The sequence below is a fragment of the Saccoglossus kowalevskii genome, chromosome 2 (assembly GCF_978046115.1).
Source record: "Saccoglossus kowalevskii chromosome 2, keSacKowa6.1, whole genome shotgun sequence".
Taxonomy (NCBI): Eukaryota; Metazoa; Hemichordata; class Enteropneusta; family Harrimaniidae; genus Saccoglossus; species Saccoglossus kowalevskii.
In genome coordinates, this window is record NC_140642.1 from 6295876 (window position 1) to 6313095 (window position 17220).

At 39.6% G+C, this 17220-nt stretch overlaps 2 protein-coding genes across 14 annotated transcripts in view; one reads left to right on the plus strand and one right to left on the minus strand.

Annotated features, from left to right (window-relative positions):
- Positions 1-9762: 9762 nt before the first annotated feature.
- On the minus strand, positions 9763-12920 carry LOC102809675 (ciliary microtubule inner protein 1-like). Its single transcript, XM_006814232.3, has 3 exons — positions 12776-12920; positions 10630-10821; positions 9763-10039 (listed from the first exon to the last, which is right to left on the minus strand). Exons 1-3 carry the CDS (start codon positions 12835-12837, stop codon positions 9808-9810), a joined length of 486 nt encoding a protein of 161 aa, XP_006814295.1. The 5' UTR covers positions 12838-12920; the 3' UTR covers positions 9763-9807.
- A 1810-nt stretch (positions 12921-14730) lies between these two features.
- Positions 14731-17220, plus strand: part of LOC100374520 (kinesin light chain-like) — a 39780-nt gene continuing 37290 nt past the window's right edge. For all 13 annotated transcript variants that reach the window (XM_085508415.1, XM_085508425.1, XM_085508444.1 and 10 more), the window contains exon 1: positions 14731-15047. The gene's annotated coding sequence lies outside the window, so the exon portion shown is untranslated. The remainder of the gene's footprint in view (positions 15048-17220) is intronic.

Here is a 17220-nt window from a genome sequence, read left to right on the forward strand (position 1 = left end):
GCACACATGCCACGACTAAATTAAGGTAAAAACTAATTCCACCGGTCTTTCTATTTATGCTTGTTTTCTTCAAATAATGGTGAAATTTTGTTAAAGAGAACAAGTGTCTTCAAGCATGACAACTACTTGGGAAAATCAAATAAATTTCACTTCATATTAGATCATCAACCGAATGTATCAGCACATTTCAACTACTCGTTTTAGCACATGTATAAAGATGAACTTGTCCCAAATCTCCCATGAATGAAAGAGGTAGCAGAGTAACCATGGCAACAGTTGATCAAATTATTTGTGCTATTCTACAATACAATTATGTAACCGCAGTGTTAACCCAGCCCCTCTGACACCTGGATCACGAGTACTAGTAAGCTGGTGTCTTTGAATTATACCAGTAGGCTGGTGTCATTGGATTGTACTGGTAGGCTTGTGTCATTGAATTGTACTAGTTGGCTGGTGTCATGGGATTGTACTAGTAGGCTTGTGTCATTGGATTGTACTAATAGGCTGGTGTCTTTGGATTATACCAGTAGGCTGGTGTCATTGGATTGTACTAGTAGGCTGGTGTCATTGGATTGTACTAGTAGGCTGGTGTCATTGGATTGTACTAGTAGGCTGGTGTCATGAGATTGTACTAGTAGGCTGGTGTCATTGGATTGTACTAGTAGGCTGGTGTCATTGGATTGTACTAGTAGGCTGGTGTCTTTGGATTATACCAGTAAGCTGGTGTCATTGGATTGTACTAGTAGGCTGGTGTCATTGGATTGTACTAGTAGGCTGGTGTCATTGGATTGTACTAGTAGGCTGGTGTCATGAGATTGTACCAGTAGGCTGGTGTCATGAGATTGTACTAGTAGGCTTGTGTCATTGGATTGTACTAATAGGCTGGTGTCTTTGGATTATACCAGTAGGCTGGTGTCATTGGATTGTACTAGTAGGCTGGTGTCATTGGATTGTACCAGTAGGCTGGTGTCTTTGGATTATACCAGTAGGCTGGTGTCATTGGATTGTACTAGTAGGCTGGTGTCATTGGATTCTACTAGTAGGCTGGTGTCATTGGATTGTACTAGTAGGCTGGTGTCATGAGATTGTACTAGTAGGCTGGTGTCATGAGATTGTACTAGTAGGCTGGTGTCATTGGATTGTACTAGTAGGCTGGTGTCATTGGATTGTACTAGTAGGCTGGTGTCATGGGATTGTACTAGTAGGCTGGTGTAATGAGATTGTACTAGTAGGCTGGTGTCTTTGGATTGTACTAGTAGGCTGGTGTAATGAGATTGTACTAGTAGGCTGGTGTCATTGGATTGTACTAGTAGGCTGGTGTCATTGGATTGTGCTAGTAGGCTGGTGTCATTGGATTGTACTAGTAGGCTGGTGTCATTGGGTTGTACTAGTAGGCTTGTGTCATTGGATTGTACTAGTAGGCTGGTGTCTTTGGATTATACCAGTAGGCTGGTGTCATTGGATTGTACTAGTAGGCTGGTGTCATTGGATTGTACTAGTAGGCTGGTGTCATGAGATTGTACTAGTAGGCTGGTGTCATTGGATTGTGCTAGTAGGCTGGTGTCTTTGGATTGTACTAGTAGGCTGGTGTAATGAGATTGTACTAGTAGGCTGGTGTCATTGGATTGTACTAGTAGGCTGGTGTCATTGGATTGTACTAGTAGGCTGGTGTCATTGGATTGTACTAGTAGGCTGGTGTCATGGGATTGTACTAGTAGGCTGGTGTCATGAGATTGTATTAGTAGGATGGTGTCATTGTATTGTACTAGTAGGCTGGTGTCATTGGATTGTACTAGTAGGCTGGTGTCATTGGATTGTACTAGTAGGCTTGTGTCATTGGATTGTACTAGTAGGCTGGTGTCATTGGATTGTACTAGTAGGCTGGGGTCATGGGATTGCACTAGTAGGCTGGTGTCATTTGATTGTACTAGTAGGCTGGTGTCATTTGATTGTACTAGTAGGCTGGTGTCATTGGATTGTACTAGTAGGCTGGTGTCATTGGATTGTACTAGTAGGCTGGTGTCATTGGATTGTACTAGTAGGCTGGTGTCTTTGGATTGTACCAGTAAGCTGGTGTCATTGGATTGTACTAGTAGGCTGGTGTCATTGGATTGTACTAGTAGGCTGGTGTCATTGGATTGTACTAGTAGGCTGGTGTTATGAGATTGTACCAGTAGGCTGGTGTCATGAGATTGTACTAGTAGGCTGGTGTCATTGGATTGTACCAGTAGGCTGGTGTCATTGGATTGTACTAGTAGGTTGGTGTCATTGGATTGTACTGTAGGCTTGTGTCATTGGATTGTACTAATAGGCTGGTGTCTTTGGATTATACCAGTAGGCTGGTGTCATTGGATTGTACTAGTAGGCTGGTGTCTTTGGATTGTACCAGTAGGCTGGTGTCTTTGGATTATACCAGTAGGCTGGTGTCATTGGATTGTACTAGTAGGCTGGTGTCATTGGATTGTACTAGTAGGCTGGTGTCATTGGATTGTACTAGTAGGCTGGTGTCATGAGATTGTACTAGTAGGCTGGTGTCATGAGATTGTACTAGTAGGCTGGTGTCATTGGATTGTACTAGTAGGCTGGTGTCATTGGATTGTACTAGTAGGCTGGTGTCATGGGATTGTACTAGTAGGCTGGTGTAATGAGATTGTACTAGTAGGCTGGTGTCTTTGGATTGTACTAGTAGGCTGGTGTAATGAGATTGTACTAGTAGGCTGGTGTCATTGGATTGTACTAGTAGGCTGGTGTCATTGGATTGTGCTAGTAGGCTGGTGTCATTGGATTGTACTAGTAGGCTGGTGTCATTGGGTTGTACTAGTAGGCTTGTGTCATTGGATTGTACTAGTAGGCTGGTGTCTTTGGATTATACCAGTAGGCTGGTGTCATTGGATTGTACTAGTAGGCTGGTGTCATTGGATTGTACTAGTAGGCTGGTGTCATGAGATTGTACTAGTAGGCTGGTGTCATTGGATTGTGCTAGTAGGCTGGTGTCTTTGGATTGTACTAGTAGGCTGGTGTAATGAGATTGTACTAGTAGGCTGGTGTCATTGGATTGTACTAGTAGGCTGGTGTCATTGGATTGTACTAGTAGGCTGGTGTCATTGGATTGTACTAGTAGGCTGGTGTCATGAGATTGTATTAGTAGGATGGTGTCATTGTATTGTACTAGTAGGCTGGTGTCATTGGATTGTACTAGTAGGCTTGTGTCATTGGATTGTACTAGTAGGCTGGTGTCATTGGATTGTACTAGTAGGCTGGTGTCATTGGATTGTACTAGTAGGCTGGGGTCATGGGATTGTACTAGTAGGCTGGTGTCATTTGATTGTACTAGTAGGCTGGTGTCATTGGATTGTACTAGTAGGCTGGTGTCATTGGATTGTACTAGTAGGCTGGTGTCATTGGATTGTACTCGTAGGCTGGTGTCATGAGATTGTACTAGTAGGCTGGTGTCATTGGATTGTACTAGTAGGCTGGTGTCATTGGATTGTACTAGTAGGCTGGTGTCATGGGATTGTACTAGTAGGCTTGTGTCTTTGGATTATACCAGTAGGCTGGTGTCTTTGGATTATACCAGTAGGCTGGTGTCATTGGATTGTACTAGTAGGCTTGTGTCATTGAATTGTATTAGTAGGCTTGTGTCATTGAATTGTACTAGTAGGTTGGTGTCATTGGATTGTACTAGTAGGCTGGTGTCATTGGATTGTACTAGTAGGCTGGTGTCATTGGATTGTACTAGTAGGCTGGTGTCATTGGATTGTACTAGTAGGCTGGTGTCTTTGGATTATACCAGTAAGCTGGTGTCATTGGATTGTACTAGTAGGCTGGTGTCATTGGATTGTACTAGTAGGTTGGTGTCATTGGATTGTACTAGTAGGCTGGTGTCATTGGATTGTACAAGTAGGCTGGTGTCATGGGATTGTACTAGTAGGCTGGTGTCTTTGGATTATACCATTAGGCTGGTGTCATTGGATTGTACTAGTAGGCTGGTGTCATTGGATTGTGCTAGTAGGCTGGTGTCTTTGGATTGTACTAGTAGGCTGGTGTAATGAGATTGTACTAGTAGGCTGGTGTCATTGGATTGTACTAGTAGGCTGGTGTCATTGGATTGTACTAGTAGGCTGGTGTTATGGGATTGTACTATTAGGATGGTGTCATTGGATTGTACTAGTAGGCTGGTGTCATTGGATTGTACTAGTAGGCTGGTGTCATTGGATTGTACTAGTAGGCTGGTGTCATGAGATTGTATTAGTAGGATTGTGTCATTGTATTGTACTAGTAGGCTGGTGTCATTGGATTGTACTAGTAGGCTTGTGTCATTGGATTGTACTAGTAGGCTGGTGTCATTGGATTGTACTAGTAGGCTGGTGTCATGGGATTGTACTAGTAGGCTGGTGTCTTTGGATTATACCAGTATGCTGGTGTCATTGGATTGTACTAGTAGGCTGGTGTCATTGGATTGTACTAGTAGGCTGGTGTCATGAGATTGTACTAGTAGACTGGTGTCATGGGATTGTACTAGTAGGTTGGTGTCATTGGATTGTACTAGTAGGCTGGTGTCATTGGATTGTACTAGTAGGCTGATGTCATGGGATTGTACTAGTAGGCTGGTGTCATTTGATTGTACTCGTAGGCTTGTGTCATTGGATTGTACTAGTAGGCTTGTGTCATTGGATTGTACTAGTAGGCTGATGTCATGGGATTGTACTAGTAGGCTGGTGTCATTGGATTGTACTAGTAGGTTGGTGTCATTGGATTGCACTAGTAGGCTGGTGTCATTAAATTGTATTAGTAGGCTGGTGTTATTGGATTGTACTAGTAGGCTGATGTCATTGAATTGTACTAGTAGGCTTGTGTCATTGAATTGTACTAGTAGGCTTGTGTCATTGGATTGTACTAGTAGGTTGGTGTCATGGGATTGTACCAGTAGGCTGGTGTCATTGGATTGTACTAGTAGGCTGGTGTCATTGGATTGTACCAGTAGGCTTGTGTCATTGAATTGTATTAGTAGGCTGGTGTCATTGGATTGTACTAGAAGGCTGGTGTCATTGTATTGTACTAGTAGGCTTGTGTCATTGGATTGTACTAGTAGGTTGGTGTCATTGTATTGTACTAGTAGGCTTGTGTCATTGGATTGTACTAGTAGGTTGGTGTCATGGGATTGTACCAGTAGGCTGGTGTCATTGGATTGTACTAGTAGGCTGGTGTCATTGGATTGTACCAGTAGGCTTGTGTCATTGAATTGTATTAGTAGGCTGGTGTCATTGTATTGTACTAGTAGGCTGGTGTCATTGTATTGTACTAGTAGGCTGGTGTCATTGTATTGTACTAGTAGGCTGGTGTCATTGGATTGTACTAGTAGGCTGGTGTCATGGGATTGTACTAGTAGGCTGGTGTCTTTGGATTATACCAGTAGGCTGGTGTCATGAGATTGTACTAGTAGGCTGGTGTCATGAGATTGTACTAGTAGGCTGGTGTCATTGGATTGTACTAGTAGGCTGGTGTCATTGGATTGTACTAGTAGGCTGGTGTCATGGGATTGTACTAGTAGGCTGGTGTAATGAGATTGTACTAGTAGGCTGGTGTCTTTGGATTGTACTAGTAGGCTGGTGTAATGAGATTGTACTAGTAGGCTGGTGTCATTGGATTGTACTAGTAGGCTGGTGTCATTGGATTGTGCTAGTAGGCTGGTGTCATTGGATTGTACTAGTAGGCTGGTGTCATTGGGTTGTACTAGTAGGCTTGTGTCATTGGATTGTACTAGTAGGCTGGTGTCTTTGGATTATACCAGTAGGCTGGTGTCATTGGATTGTACTAGTAGGCTGGTGTCATTGGATTGTACTAGTAGGCTGGTGTCATGAGATTGTACTAGTAGGCTGGTGTCATTGGATTGTGCTAGTAGGCTGGTGTCTTTGGATTGTACTAGTAGGCTGGTGTAATGAGATTGTACTAGTAGGCTGGTGTCATTGGATTGTACTAGTAGGCTGGTGTCATTGGATTGTACTAGTAGGCTGGTGTCATTGGATTGTACTAGTAGGCTGGTGTCATGAGATTGTATTAGTAGGATGGTGTCATTGTATTGTACTAGTAGGCTGGTGTCATTGGATTGTACTAGTAGGCTTGTGTCATTGGATTGTACTAGTAGGCTGGTGTCATTGGATTGTACTAGTAGGCTGGTGTCATTGGATTGTACTAGTAGGCTGGGGTCATGGGATTGTACTAGTAGGCTGGTGTCATTTGATTGTACTAGTAGGCTGGTGTCATTGGATTGTACTAGTAGGCTGGTGTCATTGGATTGTACTAGTAGGCTGGTGTCATTGGATTGTACTCGTAGGCTGGTGTCATGAGATTGTACTAGTAGGCTGGTGTCATTGGATTGTACTAGTAGGCTGGTGTCATTGGATTGTACTAGTAGGCTGGTGTCATGGGATTGTACTAGTAGGCTGGTGTCTTTGGATTATACCAGTAGGCTGGTGTCTTTGGATTATACCAGTAGGCTGGTGTCATTGGATTGTACTAGTAGGCTTGTGTCATTGAATTGTATTAGTAGGCTTGTGTCATTGAATTGTACTAGTAGGTTGGTGTCATTGGATTGTACTAGTAGGCTGGTGTCTTTGGATTATACCAGTAAGCTGGTGTCATTGGATTGTACTAGTAGGCTGGTGTCATTGGATTGTACTAGTAGGTTGGTGTCATTGGATTGTACTAGTAGGCTGGTGTCATTGGATTGTACAAGTAGGCTGGTGTCATGGGATTGTACTAGTAGGCTGGTGTCTTTGGATTATACAATTAGGCTGGTGTCATTGGATTGTACTAGTAGGCTGGTGTCATTGGATTGTGCTAGTAGGCTGGTGTCTTTGGATTGTACTAGTAGGCTGGTGTAATGAGATTGTACTAGTAGGCTGGTGTCATTGGATTGTACTAGTAGGCTGGTGTCATTGGATTGTACTAGTAGGCTGGTGTTATGGGATTGTACTATTAGGATGGTGTCATTGGATTGTACTAGTAGGCTGGTGTCATTGGATTGTACTAGTAGGCTGGTGTCATTGGATTGTACTAGTAGGCTGGTGTCATGAGATTGTATTAGTAGGATTGTGTCATTGTATTGTACTAGTAGGCTGGTGTCATTGGATTGTACTAGTAGGCTTGTGTCATTGGATTGTACTAGTAGGCTGGTGTCATTGGATTGTACTAGTAGGCTGGTGTCATGGGATTGTACTAGTAGGCTGGTGTCTTTGGATTATACCAGTATGCTGGTGTCATTGGATTGTACTAGTAGGCTGGTGTCATTGGATTGTACTAGTAGGCTGGTGTCATTGGATTGTACTAGTAGGCTGGTGTCATGAGATTGTACTAGTAGACTGGTGTCATGGGATTGTACTAGTAGGTTGGTGTCATTGGATTGCACTAGTAGGCTGGTGTCATTGGATTGTACTAGTAGGCTGATGTCATGGGATTGTACTAGTAGGCTGGTGTCATTGGATTGTACTCGTAGGCTTGTGTCATTGGATTGTACTAGTAGGCTTGTGTCATTGGATTGTACTAGTAGGCTGATGTCATGGGATTGTACTAGTAGGCTGGTGTCATTGGATTGTACTAGTAGGTTGGTGTCATTGGATTGCACTAGTAGGCTGGTGTCATTAAATTGTATTAGTAGGCTGGTGTTATTGGATTGTACTAGTAGGCTGATGTCATTGAATTGTACTAGTAGGCTTGTGTCATTGAATTGTACTAGTAGGCTGGTGTCATTGTATTGTACTAGTAGGCTTGTGTCATTGGATTGTACTAGTAGGTTGGTGTCATGGGATTGTACCAGTAGGCTGGTGTCATTGGATTGTACTAGTAGGCTGGTGTCATTGGATTGTACCAGTAGGCTTGTGTCATTGAATTGTATTAGTAGGCTGGTGTCATTGGATTGTACTAGAAGGCTGGTGTCATTGTATTGTACTAGTAGGCTTGTGTCATTGGATTGTACTAGTAGGTTGGTGTCATTGTATTGTACTAGTAGGCTTGTGTCATTGGATTGTACTAGTAGGTTGGTGTCATGGGATTGTACCAGTAGGCTGGTGTCATTGGATTGTACTAGTAGGCTGGTGTCATTGGATTGTACCAGTAGGCTTGTGTCATTGAATTGTATTAGTAGGCTGGTGTCATTGTATTGTACTAGTAGGCTGGTGTCATTGTATTGTACTAGTAGGCTGGTGTCATTGTATTGTACTAGTAGGCTGGTGTCATTGGATTGTACTAGTAGGCTGGTGTCATGGGATTGTACTAGTAGGCTGGTATCTTTGGATTATACCAGTAGGCTGGTGTCATGAGATTGTACTAGTAGGCTGGTGTCATTGTATTGTACTAGTAGGCTGGTGTCATTGTATTGTACTAGTAGGCTGGTGTCATTGTATTGTACTAGTAGGCTTGTGTCATTGGATTGTACTAGTAGGTTGGTGTCATGGGATTGTACCAGTAGGCTGGTGTCATTGGATTGTACCAGTAGGCTGGTGTCATTGAATTGTATTAGTAGGCTTGTGTCATTGGATTGTACTAGTAGGCTGGTGTCATTGGATTGTACTAGTAGGCTGATGTCATTGAATTGTACTAGTAGGTTGGTGTCATGAGATTGTACTAGTAGGCTGGTGTCATTGTATTGTACTAGTAGGCTGGTGTCATTGGATTGTACTAGTAGGCTTGTGTCATTGGATTGTACTAGTAGGCTGATGTCATTGGATTGTACTAGTTGGCTGGTGTCATTGGATTGTACTAGTAGGCTTGTGTCATTGGATTGTACTAGTAGGCTGGTGTCATTGTATTGTACTAGTAGGCTTGTGTCATTGGATTGTACTAGTAGGCTGGTGTCATTGTATTGTACTAGTAGGCTGGTGTCATTGAATTGTATTAGTAGGCTGGTGGCATTGGATTGTACTAGTAGGCTGGTGTCATTGGATTGTACCAGTAGGCTTGTGTCATTGAATTGTATTAGTAGGCTGGTGTCATGAGATTGTACCAGTAGGCTGGTGTCATTGGATTGTACCAGTAGGTTTGTGTCATTGAATTGTATTAGTAGGTTTGTGTCATTGAATTGTATTAGTAGGCTGGTGTCATGAGATTGTACCAGTAGGCTGGTGTCATTGGATTGTACTAGTAGGCTGGGGTCATGGGATTGTACAAGTAGGTTGGTGTCATGGGATTGTACTCGGTGATATATAACAGACTCTCCAGCATTTGTCATTGTGAGGCTGTTGATCTTTTCAATATCACACCCCATCTTGACAACAATCCAATGGCAGTTTGAGAGAATAACCAATTATGGGAATGATCTAATACCATTACCATAGCAGTCCGTTTTCAGTATGTGTTTTTTTCTTGAAGATTTTGTTCATATCCCACTGTGAATTTGTGTTGTGAGTTATTATGATCATGGAACTACAAACCACATGTGTAGTTCCATGCTATGATTATCGAGGTAATACCGGTAATTACCTCCATGCTATGATACACAACTTCTTTGTACCGTGATGTCATGTGACTGTATCAGTGTGTACCATTGTTTATATTTGTTATCTGACACAATGTCAATAATGACCCACAATTATCCCACAAACACATTAGAAAACATTTCGGGGAAGACCATTGTGTGTTACGATACTAACAATTATTATTTTACTATCCTCAATATTAATCTAAAGAACAGCTATGCAGTTGTCGGTTGTTCACCAGCAACTATTATTGTTGAAATAATAAATATGTATAGAACTTATCTCAAAATATGTTTTCTCAAACGTGTTTAATCTAATCAGTACAATGTTTTGATCAATATAGTCCCTGGTACGGCCAGTTCAACATTTTTCGAATACCCTGCTGCCCTCTAGCCTTCGGTGTGAGATATCGTCCGTACATTTCAAGCTGGTAGTCAGCCATAGCGGATTTCCATCCAATCTCTTCCGCCGTTGTCCTTGGAAACTGGGCACTCAGCATAGGTCTTCCTGTTTGAGTACTCTTCTGTTTGACTAATTCTACTTTCATTTGTTTCCCCTGGTTTGGTCTGCAGATAAAATAACAGAAAGGTGGATTAAATAATGTTGAACTGGTGATATAAGCTCACATAGATCCCATGTAGAATTTGGTTTTGACAAAATGTGGCTAATGTATTACTTAAATACATGAAGTTCGGTTGAATATTGAATGGGACACGGTGGCAAATTGCGAAATTTGCTTGGTCAAAAATGTATGTTTCTTTTACCAGGATTGACACGAGTGCCCCCGGAATTACAGGAAATGGCGGAATCCATCAATATTTGCTCCGACAAAATGCAAAAGAACAGATACTTATGATCTGGTCTCATTTCTGGTTCATGTTGCTATTAGCTGCGAGCACACGGATAAATTTAAAAACAATTATACGCTCATATGTGTAGGACCCTCTTATTGTGAGACTCTCTCTGTAGAGAACCATTTCCGTAGGACCCTCTCTGTACTCTGTACGACCCCTTTTTTACATCTGAATCAACTGATATTCTATCGACCCGGGGAACTAATATATCGCGCAATTGATCACTAAAATCCCCGTATGTTTGTTACCGATGATAAAATCGTGATGACTACATTTATTTTCTATTTATTGTGTTTTCTCACCTTGCTTGAATTGCCGGTAACTTCAATCCGCAGTCTTTACGGGGCGTTGCTCTTGAATCGATAGATGCCAAATCTGGAGTCAGTGTCTCACCAATCAGTCGGCGATGCATTCTGTTGTACTCATGAGTTAAAAATCCCCATTTGTCAGGCCATTTCCGTAACGACTGCAATTCATAATTCACGTGATCTTTCCTGTAAATATGTCAAATTTCATATTAATCAAAATGCAAACTTTTCGCCCACCTGATCAATTTCGCAGGTTTTTCCATTATTCTTAACCAAGTTCAACCAATCCAATGCTCCGTTACTATGACACAGTGAAAATGACCCAAAAAGGTTGCATGTATACATGTCCCATCGTAGTCAATCGCTACGTTCACATATGGGAATTTGTAATCCTTTGTGTTTGCAGAGGAATTACAGCAGTGGCGTTCACGCATGCAGCGGACCTACCATGGTTTACGTAAGTCGGGACCCAATTGGGACGCACTCGTCTCGTGCCGAAATCACGCCCTCATTCGTCGATCTGCTATTTGACACAAACATGGAAAACGATACGCTTATGATGATAATAATAATTGTTATATCTATTTGCTGTTATTGTATTTATTACCAGTCATCGTGCATATAAACGTCAAAGAAGATTAATATTTATTCACGTCAAATAAATATGCGTCGCTGACGACGGTTTACATTCATTTCTACAGCATCCCACCATATACTGTAAAATGACTACTTTTTACTGGGTTTAAATTTCACTGATTTAGCATTTCAGGCATATTCAGTGGGTTTTAAATTCATGGCTTTATCATTTAGATAAATTAAAAATGTGTTCTATGCCCCATTTTACATATTCGCTGGGTTTTAATTTAGCGCATTTTTCAGTCAGCGAAATAAGCCAAATTAAAACCCAGTAAATAATTAATCACTTTAGAGTACAGTATGTAGTATGAACTTGAATCAGTATAAGTTCTCTTAGATTCACCACCGAAGGCGTGATTTCGGTTCGTGCCGAGCGGTCAGACAGCAAATCTCGGCACATGCCGAGTTTCGGTACCGAGCATCTATCGGGGCCGAGATCGAGTTGTTTTCGGCATGTGCCGACTCGGTCTCGAGTATCGACACGTGACGAGATCTCTAACGTGAACGCCACTATCGACAGATTGAACAAGTGCATGGGAAAGTAAACAAGCGGTGATTCCATTCTACTTCACTTTGGCGTATTCACTCCACCATGTTTACTCCGGATGTTCGAAAATAATGTCATATCCGGTGTATCATGATAAACATTAAATGATTTTACTATATTAGTATCCTGGGGGTAATTTCGAAATGTGAAGATGATGGAATGGCAAAATATGCCTGAAAATAAAGACACCTGAGCCGAATCAAATAATTGCATAATACAGCATGCATTCCAAGTGTTAGTGTAACTGAAAATAACAACAATCAAACATAGTGGAAATTTAGCAGATTGAAAATATGCTAAAAGTTCAAGGGGGTCGCAAATGTGTGCATAATATTAATATTTTACTATTATATTGCTGCTTTGAATATAATGAGAATAATTAAATATATGGGATATTTCAACATAAATCTACATAGGTGACTTTGTCCGTGTTTCCGTAAATATTGAATTAAGTGCTTTGTGAAAGAAACGAACAGGTGGTGTTCGTCGGCGATGCATATATATCTCACAGCTTGTTATTGCTCTAAAAGAACTCGTTAGTAACCACATATAATGTATTCGGTATAGGATGGCGGTCCGCGACTTATGTGTACAATATCTGAAATACTAGTAGCCGGGCTGCGGTGTACTTGACTTTCCACACAGTCTGTCAATCTAACGATTTCGTGGGAGTTCACCATCTCTATGGTAACCGTATACTGAGGGTTTACGTATTTTCTGGGTTTTCCAGTGTCCAACCATTAGCCGTCATGGTCCGGTGTTTTTCGTTGTTCAAGTTGATATAAGCGAAACATAACCTAATTTCACCAATGTCGTATTTTTCTCGTAAATTATTTTTTTCAGTTCATTCTCATGATCTTAATATTTCAGTATTATTCGTTGACATTTTGCTGTCGATAAACACAAACACGACTCAGTTTGTTTGATCTGCTAGAAAAATACATTGACTGTACTTACCATATTTCATCGTTGTGCACGAAATTCGATATTTTATGAACTTTTCTGCCGCCGAACATCATTTTGTTGATCTGTAGAAAGAGCAAATTCTATAATACTGTCGGAGTTTAGTTCATTAACGCCTCCGATAGTCGCCGGCAATACACTAAACAGTAGCGCGTACTCCGTGGAACTTTTTCTTTATTTGCGCGAAGAACTATGGTTTCCTAGGAGACGGCACATACCATTGTACGCAAAAGCGCCGGGGACGCACTCAACGCATGATGCGCTCAAGTATTACATGTAAAACGGTGTTAAAACATGGCACAATAAGGATTTGTAGATACACATTGCCTTTCTATGAAATATATCTACATCATAAGATATTTTTAACTTAAACCCGACTTCCAATTCAAATACTTATACTCATGGCGACTTTGTCCCACAATGCAAAGTGGCAACGACGTCGTTGTAAATATGCGTTCTCCGAACTGAACATATCCGGCATCAGCCGTCCCTGTGAAACCACGCATAGAGTACAGCGATGGTACTTTTTCACAACTAACACACACTTGAAACACTATAATATTTCACATAGGATAGTAACACCAACTTATATATTGGTCGTTTTGCATGTAATTTAATTGATATTGTTCCAATCGCGACCCTGTGATCACCGGTCTATGACTGCTGGTGTACACGTCTATAACTACGTAAGAGGCATATACATCGAAGGGCAAACACCGGCGACGTCTATTAAAAGCGGTCATATCTTAAATAAAATAAAAAATAATCAGATTGGTATTATTGTTATATATTCTGGTAAGTTGAACCAAAATCCGTAAATAAAAGTGAGACATCAGTCTGTTGTGACTACTTGCTTAATCTGATTAATCTGTATTTTTTTAATTTCATACATTTTATCTTAAAATTTTAAATTTAAATTCAAATAAGTTATTCAAATTTCCCTCGCTTAGAGACCGCTGCAATCTGATTAAAATCTGATGTAGTGTACGGGCTTTAATTATTTTGGCTAGAAACTTATTTTAATTTTATTTTTATTACTTTTGTTATTAATGCCTTTTTATTCAGATTGAAACCGCTGCTGGAATGTTAAAAATTCATGTAAACGAAAATTATTACGTACCTGTCACACGAGGGCGCACTGTACTAAAAGAGGAAGTTATCGGGAAATTGCCAGAGAACGTTCACCTGTATTTCTCTCTGGAAGGGGTAGGAGGTGGCCATATGATTTGTTTTAACAAACGCGAGCTAGACACAGAGAAAAAAATGTATGCAAAGTATTGCAGGGAAAAGATGTTGGCATATTTGATAAAAATAAAAATATATAGTTTGACCCTCATACTAACGTAAAATATGACTGATATAAAAATCGAGCAGGTATATAAATGCCAGAGTTTTATTTTCTGACCGTGTTACTGTTTAAACAACCTTTTAGTTATTCGCCAAAATACTCTAGAATGTACGACCAAAACAATCGGGATCGCTTCATTCGCTGAATACACGTGTAAACTTTCCCGAAATTCAGATTTTGATTTACATTCGAAAAAAACACAAAACAAAACAAAACAAAAACAAAAACATAATATTCTAGCATGAAGCTAAACAAGACAAATCAACAGTGTTTTTATATATGATACGTTTTTAAGTTACGAATCCAAAGAATAAATTTATTCACATTGTCTTCTCATACCTTTGAAGTGATTACGTCAGTTCTTGGAGCCAGAGAAAAGATGAATCATAAGTAAAAACTATTCAAACACATAAGTGCATGCAACCTGTGCATATTATTAAAATTTTAATAAAAACAATATAATACAATTTACACAATCAAGAGATATTTAATGTAATAAGGAGAATAAATTTATTTCAAAAAGTGTTTTTTTTTCTTACTATGCTCATTATTTTCTTCCTAGGGGGTCAATCCGCTGAGTCAGATGATTTGCAATGCACTATGGGTAGAAGAGTCGGCCATATTTGTCAGTGTTTTTAGATGTTGTACAACTGTCTCTCAAAAATAATTTACTGGCCTCAGGATGGTACTCTGATTTTGTTGGAATGACGTTACACAGTTTGGACTATTCTTTGCCATCTCCCTTTTCTTCCTGAAATTGATATCTATACTCGATAGCGGTAGCGTTTCCAACACTGCCAGTGCCGAGTTAGTTGTACCGGCGAGACGGACAACTGATCCGCGCCTGTAGAGGCCAACTGGTCGACGCTTGTATGTATTGATCGGATCTTATTGTCTCGCGTGTTTTCTATTATATCGGTAAGTCGTTTTTTTTTTCTAGTTTCATTTCTTAATCACGTTGACATCTCGGTTACAGGCATTTGTTTTATCTAAACACATTTACCCGAGCCATGATTTAGTTGATATTTCCGCCCATAATTTCCCGTATCAGTCAATTTCTGTGACGTCACTACAAAACTGGGTGTCGGTCGAGAAATGTCGGGATGAATATTAAATGTGTATGCCATTTGATTTTTAACTCATTTTTATTATGTGGAAGCTGAATAGTTTGCTATTTATTCATAATAAAACAAAGAACGAAACATTGGGTATTAAAAATTGTATTATATTATTAAAGTCAATTAAAACTGGTCATTTTAATATCTATTTGGTAACTTTTGAATATTTGACGATAATGATATATGATATATTATGCTTAAAATAAAATTGCACAATGATTACATGTAATTTGTAGCAGATATTAATTATAGGTGGGGACACCCTGGGCCAAATTTAGTGAAAACCCATCTTTCATGGTGGTGGGGGTCGGGGTGACACTAATTTACAGCATATACTATTTAATGTTCTTCATTTATTATTTGATGTATTGAATACTGAAATGTTACTATGCAGTGCTATTCCTATACATTAAATTATTATGCAATAGTTGTTTGTGAATGCATTGGCATGACTTGCTGATTATCTAGCCTGGGGCCAGACTATAGGAGTTTTCATTTGTTTTTGTCATCAACTGTTTTACACCAAATGATTCCTGAATAATACTCCTCCTTTTGGAATTTAGCTTGTCGTGTCACTAGAGATCACATACCTATTGCTTCAAAATGAAATAAGTAGGAATTCCACCATGCTTGCGACTGTTCACATTTATTTTTATGTTGTTAATATTATGTACCATTTTTGTGCTAACTTGCAAACCTGTTATATGACATTTTCTCAATGCTCCACCGTTAAATAAATAAGTCCTATTTGTCTTTTGACGTCTAATATTTTATTGATCTCTCACACTGATCTATGGTTTAGTCTATCTATGCTCTTTTTAGTGCTCAATATGTGTAACTTTGAAGTAAAAAGCTGAAGCAAATAAAGCACCTTCCCCACACCTTTTTTTACCCCAGTATTTATGCCACGCGCTCTTTTAGCATTAAGCACACTTTAACTGTACTTTACATGGACGAAGTTCAAATATATGTAGCTGCATACCATGCACTGATCTGATATCAAATCAAGTTCACTCAAATGTCAAGTTCAAGTAGTTTTTACAGTACAAGAGCTTGACCATTTTTCTATAAGAAAAAATAACAGAAAAAAATATATACCGGGTATTTAAAATAAAAAACCTAAACAGTTGATTGGGGAAAGGATACAAATTACAGCAAAAATACACAGAATTAATATTGAACTTCTTGTTGGGAATCATTACCCCAAAATGATGATACAATCCCTGTCCATTAGTTTTGAATTTGAATTCAACCATTGACCAGATTGTGCATTCATCTTTATCTTTCACCATATCCCATGTGCTATGATATCATATTGCATTATTCAGGGTTGGTTTGTAATCTATGCTAACAGAACAATGATTGATGAACACCAGATAGCATTTGGAAATTTATTTAAATTCTAAGGAATGTAAAAATCTGGCCTATATTCTGTTGTCAGACATTACTGATTTTTACTTGCTTGCTACTTTCTCTGGGTTTTGAAATACTGTGCAAGATGTTATAGTGTATATGCAGTCAAAATGGATAATGTCATATCAAATACAAGATTATTTATTATAATATATTGGGACTTGTCGCATATCATTTCCAAATTCAAAAGTGTAGAATTACAGGTAATTATTTTTGCCTCAAATCAATGTATTTGAAGGCTGAGTTATCACTGAACAAAAAGACAGCTGTGCTTATTACAAACCAGCATTATTATGGTAAATTTTAATTTGAAAGAGATGGTAATTGATTTTTGTTTTGTTTCTTTAATTCATTGGAAAAACACCATGGCATCATGTGGGTGATGTTTACAATGCTATATGTAAAAATCGTCTTTTTTAGAGAGTGGGTGTTTAGTTGAGCACCCCCTTGAAAAATTATGACAATTTTCATTCACAATGTGCCTGATTCGAGGGAAATAGTAAGGAAAATAAAATTGCAAAATGAGTCGTCGTTATTGTTTTCCACAAGAACCGAAAATG

Excerpts from the sequence above, each read along its gene's own strand:
- LOC102809675 (XM_006814232.3), bottom strand. The coding sequence starts at position 12,837 with ATGATGTTCGGCGGCAGAAAAGTTCATAAAATATCGAATTTCGTGCAC. Across the intron at positions 10,822-12,775 it reads GTGCACAACGATGAAATATG|GAAAGATCACGTGAATTATG; the intron begins GTAAGTACAGTC and ends ACATATTTACAG. Across the intron at positions 10,040-10,629 it reads TTACCGGCAATTCAAGCAAG|ACCAAACCAGGGGAAACAAA; the intron begins GTGAGAAAACAC and ends TTTTATCTGCAG.